The sequence below is a fragment of the Suncus etruscus genome, chromosome 9, assembly GCF_024139225.1.
Source record: "Suncus etruscus isolate mSunEtr1 chromosome 9, mSunEtr1.pri.cur, whole genome shotgun sequence".
In the NCBI taxonomy this organism is placed as follows: Eukaryota; Metazoa; Chordata; class Mammalia; order Eulipotyphla; family Soricidae; genus Suncus; species Suncus etruscus.
The window spans coordinates 817740-837139 of NC_064856.1; the positions used below are offsets into that span (position 1 = coordinate 817740).

The following is a 19400-nucleotide window of genomic DNA, read 5'->3' on the forward strand; positions in this document are numbered from 1 at the left end:
CACGCACACACACACACACACACAGAGTTTTCTCTGAATGGTTGAAAGTGTTGTTGCTTCACTGTCAAATATACCCACATTGTGCTCTGGAAGGGCAAGGCGAGTTTCCAGAAGCCCTGGGCAAGGGAAATGGACCACGGGTGTGGTGTTAGTTTTCATTTGTAACCTTCGTTTCCCCAGTTGTTTCCACTCGGCCTCGGTCCTGTTCACCGCCCTGAATCAGTTCAAGGCTCATAGTGTGTCTAAGTTTGTCAGATGACATCAAGTGAAGTGTCTCAGCCCTTCACTGCATAGGACACTCCCTGGTGGTGCTCCAGCGCCACAGCCACTCCTGGACTTGGCCAGGCATGGCACATCCGATGGATTGGCTGCTAGGGTGCCCCAGGGCTGTGCCCAGCAGTGCTTAGGGTGCGGGGGAGATGGTAGTGCTGGTATTGACTCTTTCGTCCATGCTATGCCTGTGCTCTGCCACCAGAGCCATCTCTCTGACCCTCTCCTGTGGTGCCCGGGGATTAAACCCAGAAGCTCGCACACAAGCAAAGTACTCTGCCCCTGATGTACATCGCCAGCCCTGCACTACTTGGGGGGGAAAGGGAGGAGTGGCTCCCACATAGTGCTCAGGGAGTCCAAGAGTTGTTTACAGTGAAGCTTGGCCAACCAGGCAAGTACTTGATGCTAGAGCCCAAAGCTACAATGCTGCTGAGGCCCCATAGTGCCAGGGAGGACCCCGGTTCTCTCTCCTGGAGATGCTCAGGAGGCCTTGGGGAAGGCTCAAAACCCAGGGAGGTGTCCCACCTGCTCTGCCTTCTCTCCCACTTGTAAGTGCAGATTACATATATTAATGTTATATATTAATATGTAATATTGCACATTACAGTGACTGCAGACTCACACCACTGTGCACTCACAGTCTTCCATCATCCCCACTCTCCTCATAGGTAGAGTGACAGTAACTTAAGTCAGGGTGCTGCTGAGGACTTGGGCTCCAGTCTTGGCGAGCCTCTCACTGGTCATTTTCCTGCGGTGTCGGTTCACCTGGGGTCAGTACTGCCTCTCCTAGAGTGAAGCAGAGAAGTGGGTGGTGTGAGGTTGCAGGACGGCTGTCTTCAGCAGTTTTTTGGAGTGAGTTCAAGACTTGGCAAATGTTGAGTAGAATCATCAGGCAAGGGGTTGGAGAGCTGGTGCACCAGACCTGCCTTAGTCCCTAGGGCCACATTTGATCCTCAGAGCTTCAAGAAGAGTGATCCCTGGGTGTAGAGCCCTGTGTCCTTTTGGTGTGGTCCAGAAAGAAAAGACTCCTTGGTACACTCTGCCCTGGGCATTTCTTTGTTGTGCCTTCCTGATTATAGACCTATTCAGGTTTTCTGTTTCAGTTTTGGTAGAGACTCTTTCTAGGGACCAGGACAGGGCCCTAGAAGCTCATGTCCTTCATTTTGGTTATCTGAAAAGATGTGACTTTCCCTTGTTTTGGAAGAACAGTTTTCCTCAATGACGCTTGCAGGCACTTTGAAGATGCCTTTTGGAGAATCCCTGAAGGTCGGTTGCTGGCACTGTGCAATTCACTTTTACTGTTGGTAGTTTTACTGAGGACCCCGCTTGGACTGGAAATGCATATTCCACTGCTGCTGTAACAAATGAGAAACTTGGTGACTTTTGACAATGCAAATGCATTATTTGACTTCTTTGAGTGCTTTAGTTATTTTTGGTTTGGGGATCACACGTACCTGGTGCTCAAGTGCTTACTTCTAGTTCTGCATTCAGGGATGATTCCTGGCTATGCCAGATGGAGTTCCGGAAATTAAATTGGGTTTACCGCATGCAAAGCAAATACCCTACCTGCAGAACTCTCTCTCCAGCCCCAGTTTGACTGTTTTGTTGTCTTGGTTGTCTTGGAGGGCCACACCCGGCTGTGCTCCAAACTTACTCTTGGCCATATATGTGCTTAGGGGATTCCTGAATCTGTGCTCAGGGATCACTCTTGGCAGGCCTTTGTGATGTGGGGGATTTACCTGGGGCCAACCATATGCAAGGCAAGTACTATCTCTGCAGGTTCTATTTGACTGTTTGAGAGTTCTGAAGTCTGAAATGGGCTTGCATGGACTGAAGTTAAGATGCTGGTGTTGGGGGTCAGAGAGATAGCATGGAGGTAGGGTGTTTGCCTTGCATGCAGAAGGATGGAGGTTCAAATCCCGGCATCCCATATGGTCCCCTGAGCCTGCCAGGAGTGATTTCTGAGCATAGAGCCATGAGTAACCCCTGAGCGCTGCCGGGTGTGACCCCAAAACCAAAAAAAAAAAAAAGAAGCCGCTGGTGTCAGTTCTTCGTTAGTGGTACAACAGAGATTTGCAAGTTGCTTTTTGACTAGAGCCCTCAAGGAGAATTTTGTTCTTGCCTTTTTCTACAAGAGTATTTACTCTGCTTGGTCTCCCATCATTAAAACTGCAATATATGATGGAAAATAATTGAAGGTCTTTGGACTCAGATGTTTGCCTCTATGAGGCCAATATTCTGCCTACAGTATTTAAGTGATCTGGTTTTGTTTTCCTCCAGTCACTTTTTAGATTCCTTTAGTGATTTTTCTTTGATGTATTTAGATGTTTTTAACTTTGACATGATATACATACAAGGAAAGAACGTACACATTACAAATGGAAGCACTTACACATTTGGAACAGAGCTGTGTTACCAGAACTGTGTACCCTAACAGATCTGTGTTAGGGAAACTGAAGGAAGTCCCCTAAACCTTCAGGCAGAACAGTTTCCCTGACTTCCAACAGCATAGATTCACTTTGCCCATTTTTCTACTTTGCATAATCACCATGTGTGTCTTATGTCTGACTTTCCTAAGCACACGTGTAGTAGCTACAGTTTATTTCTCTACATTATTGTAGTGTTCCATTGAATGACTATACCACAATTTAGTCCTTGACTCACTGCTGATAGGCAGTTATGTTGTCATATACTTAATGGGTTGTAACTGTGTGTGTAATTTATCCTACTTAGATAATATTGTACCTTGCGGTACAATATTGTACCACAATTGTAATATTGTGGGCTCAGAGGGAAGCTAAGAGGCATGCTTTGCATGCACCCAGCTGACCTGGATTTGTTTCCTGGCATCTCATATGGTCCCATGAGTCCACCAGAAGTGCTATCTGGGCACAGAGCCTGTAATAAGCCCTTAGAACTACTGGGTTTGGCATAAAAACTAAAATACAGTGGCCGAAGAGATAGCACAACAGTAGGGTGTTTGCTTTGCACGCATCCAATCCGGGATGAATGGGGGTTTGAATCCCAGCATCCCATATGGTCCCCCATGTCTGCCAGGATTGATTTCTGAGCACAGAGCCAGGAGTGCTAGCAGGTGTGACCCTTTCCCCAAAAAAAACCCTAAAATACACACACACACACACACACACACACACACACACACACACACACACACACACACACACACACACACATATATATATATATAGAGAGAGAGAGTTTTGGGGCCACACCCAGTGACACTCAAGGGTTACTCCTGGCTATGTGCTCAGAAATCGCTCCTGGCTTGGGGGACTATATGGGACGCCTGGGGATTGAACTGCAATCCGTCCTTGTTAGCACAGGCAAGGCAGACACATTACTACTTGTGCCACTACTCCGGCCCCTCATATATATATATATACACACACACACATACACACACACACACACACACACATATTTCTTTTTTTACATACAGCCTGTTGAATGTAGTGATTTGGGTCTTATAAAAAACAAATAAAAACCCTGATCTTATTAAAATATTGTCTTTTGACAATATATGATAGCATTTCTTTTTATATTTTTTTCATTTCTCACTTTTTCTTTCATATCCATCTTTTCTTTCTGTTTTATAATTTGGGTATTTTTTCATACTTTATTTTCTAGGACAGTGGTTTGTTTTTGGGCCACACTAAGCATTATTTAGGGGTAACTAAGGTTAATTAGGGGTAACTCCACATACTGCATTCAGTTATTACTCCCAGCAGTGCTCAACCGACCATATGAGAAGGCTGGAGATTGAACCCTTGTTGGCCTGTGCAAGGCCTTATCCCTGTACTATCACTCTGGGCCCCTGCCCTATTACTGTTTCTTTTTCGTTTGGTTTTTGTTTTGGGGTCACACCCAGCAGTGCTTAGGGGTTAATCCTGGCTCTGTGCTCAGAAATCGCTCCTGGCAGGCTCGGGAGACCATTTGGGGTGCCAGGATTCGAACCACCGACCTTCTGCATGCAAGGCAAATGACCTACTGCTGTGCTATCTCTCCGGCCCCCTATTTCTGTTCCTTAACTCTGTTTTGGGTTTATCAAGTAGACGTAAATATTCTTGCAATAAATGGCGGACATCCCTTCCCAACTCCTACTGCCAGAGCCTTGCACTAGTTTCAGTTGTCAGATGCAGGTCAGGTAGACAGCCAACATGCGAGTCCGTTGTTGTCCACTGTGTGCCATGTGAGTCCCTGAGAGTGTTTTAGAGGCTGAGAACTTTGTTTTCTGTGCCTCGACTCCTGGGATCTGTTGACACTAAACCAGAGGCTGAAGGTGCCTCAGGAAGGGACTGCAGTCTACTTAACTTTGATCCTGTGTCCAGCTGCTGACATCCCACACTTTGTATTTTTTTCCCCTATCTTCAATGCAGCAGGATGGAGTTAGATCAACTTTCTGAAGCAAACATGTTATTGACCAATGAACTCGAAAGGACTCAGGAAGAACTTAGTGCTGCAGAAAGGACAAACAGCATCCAGAGGTGAGGGGCCACTCGGCCTAGAGCTGTGATACTTTCTTTTCCTTATGAAATGAACTCCGAAGGCATCACTGTAGAGAGTGGGTTGTGCTTTTGTGGTCTACAAAGGCCCAAGAGCCATGCCTTTCCTTAGCTTTGATGGGCTTGAGAAAAGTCAAACCTTCCTCCAGAGCTTGGCAGCCAGTTCCCTCTTGGGCATCAGCTCTTTGAGGCAGAGCATATGCTGTTGCAGCAAGGCCAGCTTCTGTATGCCTGCCCCTTCAGGACAAGCTGCTTGGTCTTAAACATATTGCTTGTGGTGGGGCTGGCAGCTAGTGCTTTTGCAGGGTAGGTTTTCTCTGGGGTCTTTCTACACTGATGGGATCTGGCTGGATCCTGAGAGTGGTCTCAGCTGCGATTTTCTCCAGGTTTCACACCCAGATGGCTGCTTTCAGCTGAGTCAGCATCAGGAAGAAGTGTTAGCAGGCAGCAGGCAGAAACCTGAGCAGTGAGGCAGGAGAGGGCCCTTGAGAGAGGTAGGGGGAGGAACGGATGAACTCTGCAGAGGAAGAGTGTGTGAAGGCTGAGCTAGCACATGTATAAGGAATGGGAGGGCAGACCATAGGATATCTGCCTTTTGCTACCTAGACATACTCATATGGCCTTTTAATTTGTTCTCCTTAGGCTGTGAAAATGAGCTTGAGCATAAAATTTGGAGGCTGTGATGCAAATTTATTAGAATTACTATGATGGGGGGCCGGGCGGTGGCGCTGGAGGTAAGGTGCCTGCCTTACCTGCGCTAGCCTAGGAGACGGACCGCGGTTCGATCCCCCGGCGTCCCATATGGCCCCCCAAGCCAGGAGCGACTTCTGAGCGCATAGCCAGGAGTAACCCCTGAGCGTTACCGGGTGTGGCCCAAAAACCAAAAAAAAAAAAAAAAAAAAAAAAAGAATTACTATGATGATTAAATATGGAACCCAGGGCCAGAGATGTGTGACTTAGTTGTACAATGCATGCCCTACATGTATGATGTCCTGAAACAAAAATAAGGACTAAGGTGGTTGGTTCGAATCCCAGTGTCCCATATGGTCCCCCATGCCTGCCAGGAGCTATTTCTGAGCAGACAGCCAGGAGAGTAACCCCTGAGCACCACCGGGTATAGCCCAAAAACCAATAATAATAATAATAATAATAATAATAATAATAATAATAATAAGGACTAGTCAAATATATGTATATCTATATGGAACCCAGAATTTGTGGCCAATAACTCATAGCTATTACATGATAGGAGTTCTGAAATCTGGGCTAGAATAATAGTACAAAGCTAATGCTCTTGTCTTAATGCGACCTACCCAGATGTAAATCCTCAGTACCATAGGGACTTATGGTCCTTATGAATTGTCAAGAGTTGCCCTCAAGCATAGCTAAGTGTTCCCACCCCTACATTTTTTTGTGTGTGTGAAATTTAAGGTATTTTTTTTCTCTCCCTGGAAACCATAATTTTCTTGTTTCCAGGGCCTGTTTGAAAGCAGAATTCAGGAATCAAAATAGCAGGTTGTTTTGGCGTGTGTGTGTGTGTGTGTGTGTGTGTGTGTGTGTGTGTGTGTGTGTGTGTGTGTGTGTGTGTTGGTTCTGGTGAGTCTATGGGCCACACCTGTTGGTGCTGAGTTTCTAGAGAAATAGTACCACGTATGCTTGAGGGGGTGTCCCAGAAAGGGACTTTGTTCTCTGGTCCCAGGAACCCTGCTAGTCTGCTAGTCCAGCTGCAGCCACTGTGTCAAATGTGACCTAGGGCTTGTGGGCTACCAGGAAGATGAGGTGGTACCATCTGCCCTGAGCCTGCAAATCCAAGCTGCTGCTGTTCCAAAAGATAGTGGCCAGCAGCAAAAAGACAGCCCAAGTGATCTCCCTCATTGTGCTTCTTCAACAGGAAGGAAATGGAGGTCTTAAGGAGTGACAAAGAAAAGGTTGACTCTACACTTGAAGAACTTAGCAAGCAGGTCAAGTATTGCTCGGTGCCCAGAGAGGCACCTTTGGTCATTGTTTAGAAATCATTGCAGACTTACCAAAGGCAAGTCAGAACTTTTCTTCTAAGCCTGAGAGTTGCTGGCCCAACAGCCCTTCCTTCACCTCAGAATCTGGGACTTGGCATCTGAACTTCCGAGCACTCTCCACTGGCCACCCATCATGTCGTGGCAAAATGGCCACATCTATTTTCTTCCAGCAGTCTGCCCTGGAGCTTTAGGACTTAGGCACTTCAGAAGAAAATCATAGTTATTTTGTAGAAACCCCCTTGTCTAAAGTTTCCATGTTAGATTTAGCTGATGTGTCTTCAGCAGGAATATTCCAGTATGCTACTGAGATTCTCATTTCCTCTGCTCTGGGATATAGTAGTTCGTCCCATTGCTGGTGATGGGAACCCAGAGTTGGGGTGAGGTGGTGTTCATATTTCTCATGGCATTATTGCTTCTTCTTTTATAATTAATGAGCATTGCATGAGAGATACTGGATATTATGCAACTCTCTTATTTGTCAGTCTCTTCCATGGATCTCACCAGGTTGCATTTCTAGGCGGAGCTGATCTTCACAGTGATATGGTCAGCTGGTGACTAACCCACCATCCGTCTATCAGTCCTAATGCAAGAAAGGACTTTTCCATCGCTCCCTTCATTTATCCATTTATATCATTATAAACAAGTAATAACTGTACTCTCTCTTCCTATCTCTTACTAGCTTTTATTTTGTTTTTCTGTTTTGTTTTGATTTGGAGCTACAACCTGCAATGCTCAGAGGTTACTCCTGACTCTGTGCTCAGGGATCACTCCTGGCGGGCTCAGGGGATTGCACCTGGGTTGGTCGCATCATAGGCAAATGCCCTATGTGCTGTGCTATCACGTTTCAGTTTTACTGGTATCAAAGAGCTCAGTGGCTGTGCAAGGGATTCAGACCCTATGCCCAATGACAGGCTCTCATCTGCAAAGCGGGAGCTCTGTGGTGGCCAACATCACAGGCCCAGAGTTGTCTGGGAGTTTGTCTCCAGGACTAGGCCCTGGGAGGGGATATGGTGAGAGGTGGGATTCGGACCTTATGAAAGTCGCAAAGCTTTTGATTTCCTTCAGAGATTGCCCAAGTGATCCCCAAGACCTGGTAGAGCCCCAGGGAAGGAATGGGGCTCAGTATGCTGGTCATACAGTAGAGGGGCATGTGAGTGGGACTTCTGTTCAGGATGTCTCTGGGAAACAGTTTTTTTGGCGTGTTTAATCTATGACACTAGTTTTCCAGTGACAGTGATCTTTAAAAAATCTTTTTTTGGGTGGGACACCGGCAGTGCTTGTGGCTTATTCCTGACTCTGTACTTAGGAATCTCCCCTGGCAGTGCCCAAGTGACCATATGAGATGATGGGGCTCAAACCAGGTTGGCTGTGTGCAAGGCAAGTGTCCTACCCACTGTGCTGTCGCTCCAAGCCCTGGATAGTGAATTCTTTGTCCTTGTAGACAGTTGAATGCTGGATCTGCCCCTCGTGTCACTCAGTGGGTGTCCTTGTTTGACCGTAGACTGGAAGCCTGGCCTGAGGCTCGATCAGCGTCAGAGTGATCATTGGCACATGTATTCGTGTGTTTAGAAATGTGCCAGGAGATGGGAGCTGATATTTCAGTTCACCTAAAAAACTGCATTGAATCCCCAGTGAAGGCAGATAGATATCTAAGAGCTGACTGGCATCAATGCCCGAGGCAGGTGGCACCTCGCGCCTGCACTGCAACAGCCTCCCAGCATGTTCCTGCCTGGCCCACGTCGCCTGAGTCTAGTTCCAGACCGGATCAGCTAACACCCTCATGTGGGGCTTGGGAAGAGGGTGGAGAGGGGCTGTTCTTGTCCAGAACGCAAGTGTCATTGAGGCAAAGGTGCAGGACCATCCTAGATTCAAGGAAACCAACATGTGACCATCACAGGCACAAGTTGACTGGCCCTCCGCAGCGCCAGAGAGCAGTTAGCAAAGCTGGAATGAGTGAGTGCAGCATCTGCAAGTTTGCTTCCAGTCTCTCCACGATCCTCCTGTGCAGGGCTGCCATTCACATTAGTCCCCATGGGTGCCTGGTGGAGATTGACAGCCATAGAGCAGGAAGCAAGCCAGGGTTAAGTGTTAATACTCTTTTTCTTTTCTTTTTCTTTCTTTCTTTTTTTTTTTTTTTGGAAGCTCTTTTTTTTTTTTTAAGGATAAGAGAAAAAATACAATAAAAAGATGTGTGGTATGTGTGTGGCAGTTGTTGTAATACTCCTTTTCTTACTGACTGCTGTTTTATAAGCCTGAAACCAGTTTCAGACACAGATCTAACTAAAGATGAACAGAAGAGCATTGACCAGGAGTTTATCACTTGAATGAGAGGAAGATTCCATTGTGGACTGTTAATGAAATCAAAGCTATCCTCAGAGGACAAGACAGATGTGTGCTGATGTTAAAAACCCACCCAGGAGCCAGAGAGATAGTATCTTGCTTGTGACTAGGTTCATCCCTGGCACCCCTTTTGTTTTCCTGAGCACCTGCAGGGATGGTTCCTGAATTTATAGCCAGGAGAAACCTTTGAGCCTCGCTGAGTGTGGCCCCGAACTAAGCAAACCAACCCACCTTGATGATACTACAGCAGGCAGCATGTGCCTTGGAAATAGTAGGCTCAGGTTTGATCCCCAGCACCAAAGGTATTCCCTGTTCCCTTGAGCATGGCCATGAGTAGCCCCCAAGCAGTCAGGTGTGGCCCAAGCCACTCTCCCCCTCCAATTTTATTTTAAAAAACACCTTAGTTTTTATGGTGAATGTGCCTGCCATGTTAAGTTCTTGTCTGGAGACATGAATGCTTTGAGTTTTTGCTGTGCAAACATCTCTTCACCCTTAGCTGTGAGGCTCTTTTAAAAGGGTGGGTGGTGCTCTCTCTGTATGTAAGAAAACAGTAAGTTTTATCCCTAAAGTGTGTGGTTTCATTTAGCATCAGCAGCTCAAGTTGAAACAATGTTGGGGTTTCACTATGTGCTTATCAGACCCTGAGAAATGCAGAATGAATGGTTGTCAGCATGGTCGCCCCTGCATGATGCGAGGCCGGCAGCGAGGCTACCAGCTTTGGATGGGGTTGGTGGGAGCTGAGCAGTTGCAGGATGTGGCTTCAGGGCAGCAGTTCAGGAGGCAGCTGGGTCCATGGCCAGCAGGGATTCCAGGATCATTGATTCTGTCCACCTGGCAGTGCTGCGGCACAGGGCTTTTGAGAAAAAAGGGGGAGCATTCATTGTCTGCACCCCAATGAAAGCAATGCTTATGAGTTTCATGACATGTCATGGGTGGAGGATAGGTTAAAGAGATTTATATACCTGGATTTCTGGGTATTTTGTCCTTCATAGTGCTTGAACTAATGTTAGAAATAACTTTGGGAGCTGGGGAGAGGGCACTCGCCTCTCATGTAGCCGACCCAGATTTGATCCCTGGTATTACATGTGGTCCTGAGCCTACCAGGAGTAAGCTTTCTGAGTAGGTAAGAGTAACCCCGAACACTGTGGGAAGTGCCCTCCATAAATATAAACATTGGAAGAAATGATAGTCTGAGATGATTTTTTTTTTTTGGTCATACCTGGCATTGCTCAGGGGTTACTCCTGGCAGGCTTGGGGATCAAACAGGTTCCATTTTGGGTTGGCCGCATGCAAGGCAAACGCCCTACCACTGTGCTATCGCTTTGGTCCCTAGTGTAAGGTTTTTAAGCCGTGGTTGGACAGCCATGCCATTGGCCGGTGTTCTTCAATCCTTTCCACCTGCACACCAGCCCCTGCCCTGCCTCTCTTTACAGATGGACAGAACCCAGGTGTTGGTCAGTAGTTCTCAGCCTTTCTGTACCTGCAGACACCATGAGCCCGTGGCTGGAGACCACAGCCACTGACTATCTCTTTGCATGTGTGTCCTGTTCTGGGTTCTGGTACAGGGCTCTCATCTGGGTTCTGTTGTGGCTCACTTGCACATTCCCCGAGGGCGCCGCGTACAGACACCAGCTGTGATGGCAAAAATGAATTGAGCGATGCAATGCACTAGCTGTGCCCTGGAGGACAGAATCATTCCTAGTGAGAAAGTGTCACTCTTTGACCTGAGCTGTCACCTTTAAAACGTAACTTTTAGGAGGTCAAGGATGTGGCTCAGTGGCACATCACATGTCTCCTATGTGTAAGGCTCTGGGTTCCAGCCTGGGTGCTATAGCAACAAGTTTTGAAAGCCCGAAAAATGGAAAAATTCATCTGTGTTTTGCCTCTTTCCCTCCAGAGTCAGAAATACGAGGCTCAACTGACCCAGCTCAGCCAGACAGTTCATCAGCTGAGAGAGGAGGCCTCTACACAACAAGCCCAAAACGAGAAGAACCACAGCACCATTCAGCTGCTAACACAGAGGCTGGAGGAGGCCAAGCGCCAGGAGCAGCTGCAGGTCTCAGAAGAAAGCAGGGGAGGGGGATCTGGGGCTGGAGAGAGAAGACAGGGTGGTTGTTGTTGTTTCTGTTGTATTGTTGTTGGGGGGGACTCACACACAGCAGCACACAGGCATTACTCCTGGCTCTTCTCAGAAATCACTACTGGCAGGCTTGAGGGACCATATGGGATGCCAGGGAATGAACCCGGGTTGGCACATGCAAGGCAAGTACCCTACCCACTGTGTGATTCCTTTGACCTCTTGTTTTTGTTTTTAATCTTCTTCTTGATTCACCATAAGATAGAGTTTAAAAGTTGTTGATGGTTGAATTTCAGTAATACAGTGTCCCAACAGCCATCCCTTCACCAGGGTTTACTTCTGCCACCAATGTTCCCAGTTTCCCTCTCACCTGCCTCTGAGGCAGAGACTTTTCTGGTCTCTGTCTCTCTGTCTCTCTATTTCTTTGATTTCCTTTTAGGCCCAGTGGTTTGCAGTCCTTTCAGCACCCAGCTATGGTCTGGAGTGATCATTTCCAACTATCATTGTCCTAATAGTCCTTTCTCTGTCGTATAAATGACATAAAGTAATTGCACTCATTTGCAGAATATATAAAAATGTGTAAGGAGGTTGGGCCACACCTGCCGGTATTCCGGGGTTACTCCAGGCTTTGTGCTCCGAAATTGCTCCTGGGGGCGGAGAGATAGCATGGAGGTAAGGCATTTGCCTTTCATGCAGGAGATCATCGGTTCAAATCCCTGCGTCCCATATGGTCCCCCGTGCCTGCCAGGAGCAATTTCTGAGCATGGAGCACTGCTGGGTGTGACCCAAAAACCACACACACACACACACACAAAATTGCTCCTGGTAGGCTTGGGGGACCATACAGGATGCTGGGGAATGAACCCAGGACTATCCCAGGTCAGTTGAATGCTGCTGTGCTATCGCTCCAGCTCCCCCCACCACCAGCCCAAGTTTTTTTTACAGACAGATTAAGAGAGAGATAAGACAGGGGTTAAGGAGTAATCTCTGAGCGCTTCTGGTATGTGGCCCCAAAACAAACAAAACCCCTTAGCAGACAGAGTGATCTGGCATCAGGCAGTTTGACAAGTAGACTTCTCAAGGACCAGACATCCCAGAGCATGCTCTGACTCTGGTTCTATGGTGGGGCATCAGTCTGGGTTTGGGGGGCAAGCTTAGCTGGCAGTATTTCATGGTTGTGGCATTTGTAAGGCGGGGACATTGAAATTGGCTTAAATCCTCAATGCACCAGTGGGCACTGATGGTAGTAAGTTCCGGCCACATTTCTAAGCAGTACTGAACACCATTTGTAGGGCACAGCTCAGTGGGGCAAAGGGGAGCAGAGTCACTGGGCACTGCTTAGGGAGGAGCTCGGAGCACCACAGCATAGGGAGCTGGGACCGTAACTTGACACTGTCACTGCTGCTTTCCTGTCATTTCTGCTTCTGTAGTGAATGCAGATCTTTTCTGCCTCTTGGCCTTGACTTCTAAGGACAGGCTGACCAAACCCAAGCTTGGACGTGGGCAAGTGACTTAGCAATATCAGAGCCTGAGGCCAGCAGTCACCACTGAGAGACCCCTGGAGAAAGCCGGGCCTGGGGAAATCGAGGGAGGGCCAGGAGCCAGCTGACCGAACCCTGACCATGCTTTGTCTGTCCTTGTCCATAGAGGCTCGGGTCTTACCTGAGCCCACACAGCGCATCAGGATTGAGCCGTTGGAACAGACAGCCCCAAGCCAGCTGGGCTGACTGGGGGATGTGAGAGAACTTGTCTCCTTGGGAACGGGGCAGGGTGTGAGCAGAATCTGGAGCTTCTGTCGTCCATGGGCCATGGGAGTCCAGGGAAGCCGAGTGGCCTCTGAGTCCTTGTGTCGCAGCCCTGTCCCTGTTTTACACCATGGCTGCTTCCCTGCCCAATGTGGGCCTGACATGAACATGTTTCCTACCTGCTTCTCTTATTTTCTTTGTTTGTTTGTTTGTGTTGGGGGGAGAACATGGCAGTTTTAGGCTCCTGTGTGGTCCAACCTGGGTTGGCTCTTTGCCAGGCCAGTGCCTTCACCCCTGCACTGCTGCCAGGGACTGACCTGGTCCAGCGCCTTCCCCTGTCCTCTCTCTCTCTCTGGCCCCAACTGCTCCTGCATGCTCAGGATGCAGAGACAGATGGTCCCGGCACTCTGGGTCTAGGACAGGCACACGCACGGGGCTGGCAAGGGAATGACTTGGGTGACCCTGGAGGGGTCATGCTTGAGGGGGAGAAGGCTAGAGTGGCAGTGGGAGGCTCAGGCATGATGCTGGGGGGACAGAGTGGCAGGAAGGAGACGGGTCATGGGGAGATGCTGCGGGCGGGTGTGGGAACTCGCTAAGCTTCATGCCTCCATCTGAGTTGCTGCTTGCATCTGTTTCCCTACAGGGCCACTGGCCCCACTGCTGGCCTTGGCCTTGGTCATCCCGTGTGAGAAGTCACTTCCCGGATGCCTCAGCGGCCAGGACACAGGGGTTTCTGATGCAGTGCTGCAGATTGAACCTGGGTCAACTATGCGTAACACAAGTGCCTTAACACATGTGCTGTCTCTCAGGACCCCTGTTCAAGGCTATGGCCCTCCTCGCACAAGCACTTGCCCAGAAGTACTCCTGGATGGGTTTTAGAGAGCCACGTCCGGTGCAGCTGGCATCTTACCGGTGTTGTTGGCAGTGGCTGGTAGAAATCGTGCTAGTGCTGGCTCAGCAGTCGTCTGGGGCCACTGGGGCACGAGTGCAGTGCTGGGGCAGGGAGATCTGCAGCACCAAGGGTACAGCTCAGAGCCCCCCCTGCTCAGCCTGTCCCTTCCTGCCTGTGTTTTCTCCTGCTCCCCTGCTGACTCTTAGTGCTGTTGCTCGGGTGGACTTGAGCCCTTTGGGGTTCTGGGCTTTGAAGGCACTGATAGAGCCTCTCAAGCCGGCCCGATACCCCCAGTCAGCCCTGCGGGAAATGACCTGCCCACACTCTGCCCAAAGGTTGCATTTGGGGTGGAAGAAATGAACCACTGGGTGTGGCAGAGGGGATGGAGTGGGTGCCTATGTGGGCATGGCAGGGACTGGGGTGTGACTGGTCCAGGAGGCGCCCAGTCCCAGGCAGCCCAGCTCAGCAGGTTGGACAGGTCCTGGAGTAACTAGGTGGGGCCCCAGCACAGCCCTGAACTCTGGGAAGCCCATCAGTCACTCTCAGCAGTCAGCCCTAGCTTAGTGGCGGGCAGCACCCTAAGGGCCCCTTTTAGCTGGCATGGAGCCAACTCAGGTTTGATCCCTGACACCCCATATGGTCCCCTGAACCTGTCAGGAGTAATTCCTGAGCACAGAGCCAGAAGTAAGTCCTGAGCATGCGAGAACTTACCCCCAAACTAAAAAACCCTGAAAGACCCAAAGCGAAGCATCCACATCCAAGAATTGGGAGTATAGAATAGTATATATACGGGGTGGAGAGATAGCATGGAGGAAAGGTGTTTGCCTTTCATGCAGAAGGTCATCGGTTCGAATCCCGGTGTCTCATATGGTCCCCTGTGCCTGCCAGGAGCAATTTCTGAGCATGGAGTCAGGAGTAACCCCTGCGCACTGCCGGGTGTGACCCAAAAACCACCAAAAAAAAAATGAATAGTATATATATATATATATATATGCTATGTTGCATGGAGCCAACCCAGGTTCAATTCCTAGCACCCTATGCCCCACAATCCACTAGAAGTGCAGTCAGGAGTAAGCCCAGAGCATTCTGGACGTGCCCCCCCAAAAGGCAAGTTGCCACATCCAGTGGTTCTATTTCCGTTTGTGGGTCATGCCTGGTGATATTTAGGGGTTACTCTTGGCTCTTTGCTCAGGAATCATTCCCAGCAGCACTTAGGGAAGCATGGGATGCTGAATATTGGACGCAGGTCAGCTGCATGCAAGGCAAGCTCCTAACTCTTTGTACTCGCTCTCTGACCCACGTGGTTCTAGTTTTAAAATCCTCGCCTCTGACATAACATACCACGGGGAATGCTCTCCAAGGTGCCTCCTGCTGACCGAGTGCTACTGACCTTCCCTGGATCCAGCGTGACCTCTGTGAGGGTGGGTCCGAGGGACAGGCCCAGGCCCATGGAGGTGAGTGCAGGCTGCCAGACCTCGCTCTAGGCACCTAGGAGGCTGGAAAATGCAGCAGGACAGGCTCAGCCTGGGCCAGATATTGCACCCAGCCCCACCACAGCCCACGGAGTGGCCTTGGGACAGTTACTTTACCCCTCTCCGTGCTTCAGGTACAACTTGGTGTTATTGGGAGGCATGTTAGTGAATCGGCGTGTTACAGTGCTTGAAGAATCAGGTGTGGGTATCTCCATGTGTTAATATTTAATAAAAATGGTGGGGCCGGGCGGTGGCGCTGGAGGTAAGGTGCCTGCCTTGCCTGCGCTAGCCTAGGACGGACCGCGGTTCGATCCCCCGGCGTCCCATATGGTCCCCCAAGAAGCCAGGAGCGACTTCTGAGTGCATAGCCAGGAGTAACCCCTGAGCGTCACAGGGTGTGGCCCAAAAACCAAAAAAAAAAAAAATAAATAAATAAAAATGGTTGCGAGAGAGGGGCCGGAGAGATAGCATGGAGGTAGGGTGTTTTCCTTGCGTGCAGAAGGCAGGTGGTTCGAATTCCGTCATCCCATATGGTCCGCCGGGCCTGCCAATAGTGATTTCTGAGCATGTTGCCAGGAGTAATTTCTGAGCGCTGTTGGGTGTGACCCAAAAACCAAAAAAAAAAAAAAAAAAAAAAAAGGTTGCGAGAGGGACCAGGCAGGAAGTTCAAACATTTGAGTCCATACCCGCCCTGGGCCAGGACTCAGGATTGATCCTTGGCAGCCGATACCACCCCACAACCTCCCGGCACAGCTGGGAATAGCCCTGTGGGTCTCAGCACCACCTGGTATGGCCCCTCTAAAAATTAACAAAAGTAAAACTCCAAGAAAAAATCATCCCTGAAACTCACCTAAAACTCCATGCAAAATGGAGTGAGGCAGGGCCAGAAACCAGAGGATGGAAGTGACTTTGGGGGGGGAGGTCCTAGAGCAAGACTTTCAGGTGGCTGAAACAAGGTGCATAGTGCAGATATTCTAATAAATAATAAAGACTAATCTTTTTTTTTTTTTTTTTTTTTTTTTTTGGTTTTTGGGTCACACCCGGCAGTGCTCAGGGGTTACTCCTGGCTGTCCGCTCAGAAATAGCTCCTGGCAGGCACGGGAGACCATATGGGATGCCGGGATTCGAACCAACCACCTTTAGTCCTGGATCGGCTGCTTGCAAGGCAAACTCCGTTGTGCTATCTCTCCGGGCCCTAAAGACTAATCTTTTAACAGATCTTATGCTGGAGATAAAGCTCACCAATTATTTGACAAAAGCTAAGGCATTTAATCAGAAATAGTGTTTTTGAGCCACACCCAGTGGTGCTGGAGGAGCAGTGGGGAGACAGACTGCCAGTTTACTGGGCCTGCGCTGTCCTGCCAGGCTTCAGTCAGAAATTCCTCAGCAAGTCTTTGATGCGCTCATGAAACTCCTCCTGGCAGCCGCTTCCGATGAAATTCTAGTATCACGTCTTAGACACCGATTCTCCTTGAACTGAGAGCCACGGGCTCCTTGCTCTGACTTTCTTTTACTCTTTTTTTTGGCTTTTGGGCCACACCCTTCGACGCCCTGGGGTGATTCCTGGTTCTGAACTCAGGAAATACTCCTGGGTGGCAAACCGTATGGGATGCTGGGGAGTGACCCAGGTTTGGCTGCATGCAAGGCAAACACCCTCCCGTTGTGCTATCGTTCTGGCCCCAGAGACTTTACAGTACGTCACATAAATCTAAGAGGTGTGAAATAAAATTGTAACGCATGAACGTGTGTGTGTGGCAGGAAGAATGTGAAGAGCAGCTGACAGCTGCAGAAGCACGGGCGAAGGAGGGGGAAATGATTCTGAAGAACGTGGAGGAGCTGCTGCAAGACAAAGTGGGTGAGCTGAAGGAGCAGGTGAGTGACTGGCCCTGTCCTGACCCCTGCCAGCCCCTTGCTTCCTATGGGAGTTCAGGCTGCGAGTCCAAGGAAATAGGTCCGAGGTCCAACGCTGCTGTCTTGTCCCAGCAACTGGCAGGAACTCATGTGCATTTGGAACAACTGCTGGCCTGGGCTCTGTCTGAACCTCATCTTGAGCATCCGAACACCCTCCTTTCCCCGGAAGATAACAGCAGCAAAATGGCGTCACTAAACGTGTCTGCCGTGCTGCATGTGCACTTGTATTCCTTGGGGACTTGCTGTCAGATCTCTTGCTTAGTTGGGGGCCACCTTTGGCAGTGCTCAGGAATCACTCCTTGTGCACTCAGAGTGGTGATGCCGGGGCTTGAGCCTAGGTCGTTGGCATGATAGGATGCATGATAGCATCCCATCCGCTGTGCTATGATTGCTGCAGCCCCAGATCTTTTCTGAGCTGTTCACAGAACCCGAGTGGATATCATCTGTTGGCTTGTTCTGGCACTGGGCTGACGATTACCCTGTAGGGAGGTGTGAAGATAGGCCTGGATGTGTCCTCATGGTCCCTCCAGTATGGGAACAAGCACAGATGAGCAGGGGCAACGGGACCAGACCATGGAGGTCCCACTTGCCCCACCCCGGCGCTGGGTGGCCCTATTCTGGGCTTTTCCTGTGAAATGCAGGCAGCACAACCTCGAACCCCTGAAGCAGCACCCACACAGGTCATGTATGCTTTGGAATTCCCTAGGAGGAGGTTCATCCCCAAGGGAGAGGGGACAAATGTCTCTGAGCTGACAGGTTGCTGTGGCTTACGTGGGTGAGACACCTCTCATCTGTAGTCTACTAGTTACGAGAAATTATTGGAAGTTTTTGATGAAGCACACGATGCCTCTTATTGGAATCCATCTCAGGGGCCTACTAGCAGGAGGCAGCCAGGGCTGCGCAGCCTTGATGGTTCCAGGGTTGGGCTATGCCTGTGAGATGCTGGTGGCAGGGCCTGGGATAGCCAGAATGGGGCCCAGAGCCTCACACCTGTATTCCAGCCCTCCGTTCTCATCCCCAGCCCAGCCTTCATTTCTCTTTGTTTTTGTTTTGGGGCCACTCCTGGTGGCACTCAGGAGTTACTCCTGGCTCTGAGCTCAGAAATTACTCCTGGCAGGCTTGAGGGAACCATGTGGGATGCCGGAGATCGAACCTGGGACAGCCACATGAAAAGCAGATGCCCCACCTGCTGTGCCAACGCTCCGGCCCTTTTTATGTTATTTTAAGTTTTTTGTTTGTTTGGGGGGGTGTGCCCAGCAATGCTAAGGGTTACTCTTGGCTCTGCACTCCCTCAGGGATCACTCCTGGCCATGCTTAGGGCTCCATTTGGAATGCTGAGGTTGAACCCAGGTCAACCGTGAGCAAGGTGAATGCATCTCACTGTGCATCACTCTCGTCTAGCCCATTAAGTCTTGTTTTCTTTTGTTCAAGACGTCACTCTCAGGTTGATTTCTTTTTCTGAAAAAAGAAGTAACCTGGACGGCTAAAGCAGACTACCCCACCTATCCGGCTGCATTCTCTGAAAAAGCGACAGACAGTCATTCCCTGGCATATGCCCACAGTTAGTCTCTTGTGTGGTAAAACCTGTTCTGGTTCAGTCTCACGGGCACTGCACGCCTGACCCTGCCCTCCACAGCCCAGCCCTGCCTCCACACCTCCGCACCCCTCCGCACCCCACCCTCATCCCTCCAGACTCCATCTCTCTTTCCAGCCCATATCGCCCCTACACTTGCTGCCTCCTCCTCAGTCCCTGTCTGTTCTCTCACCTCTGCTCAGCCTCCGTTTGCTGTTGACTTTGCTTGAAGACCTGAGTGTAGGTGACCTTCGGGTGCTTCCACACAGTAGCCACACAGTAGAGCCCTGGGCCCACCAGCCCTCCACCTGAACAGCTGCAGGCACTCTCTGCCCTGCCCTGCCAGTGCCGTGGCCCAGGCCCGAAAAAGCCCCAGGCCGCCGGCTTTGCACCTGCTCTCTTTGCAAGTGCCTTCCAGGATGGGTCTGCACCCTTGCCCCAGCCTCTGGCCCGAGCATGGTCCATGGTTAGCCCCTCACACCAGACCCCTCTCCCTCCTCTCTGGTGCCCAAGCAAGAGTCTCAGTCACATCAGGTTAGCCCACGAACCCAGCTTCTGGATCATTGCGTCTTTTTTATTCCT

General features: G+C 49.8%; 1 protein-coding gene across 1 annotated transcript in view; it reads left to right on the forward strand.

The window, feature by feature from the left end:
* NINL (ninein like) overlaps nt 1-19400 on the forward strand; it is a 62000-nt gene that overhangs the window by 41433 nt on the left and 1167 nt on the right. Inside the window, exons 16-19 of the mRNA XM_049780238.1 lie at nt 4671-4775; nt 6685-6754; nt 11046-11204; nt 17093-17206. Of these exons, the coding sequence (XP_049636195.1) occupies nt 4671-4775; nt 6685-6754; nt 11046-11204; nt 17093-17206 (448 nt within the window). The remainder of the gene's footprint in view (nt 1-4670; nt 4776-6684; nt 6755-11045; nt 11205-17092; nt 17207-19400) is intronic.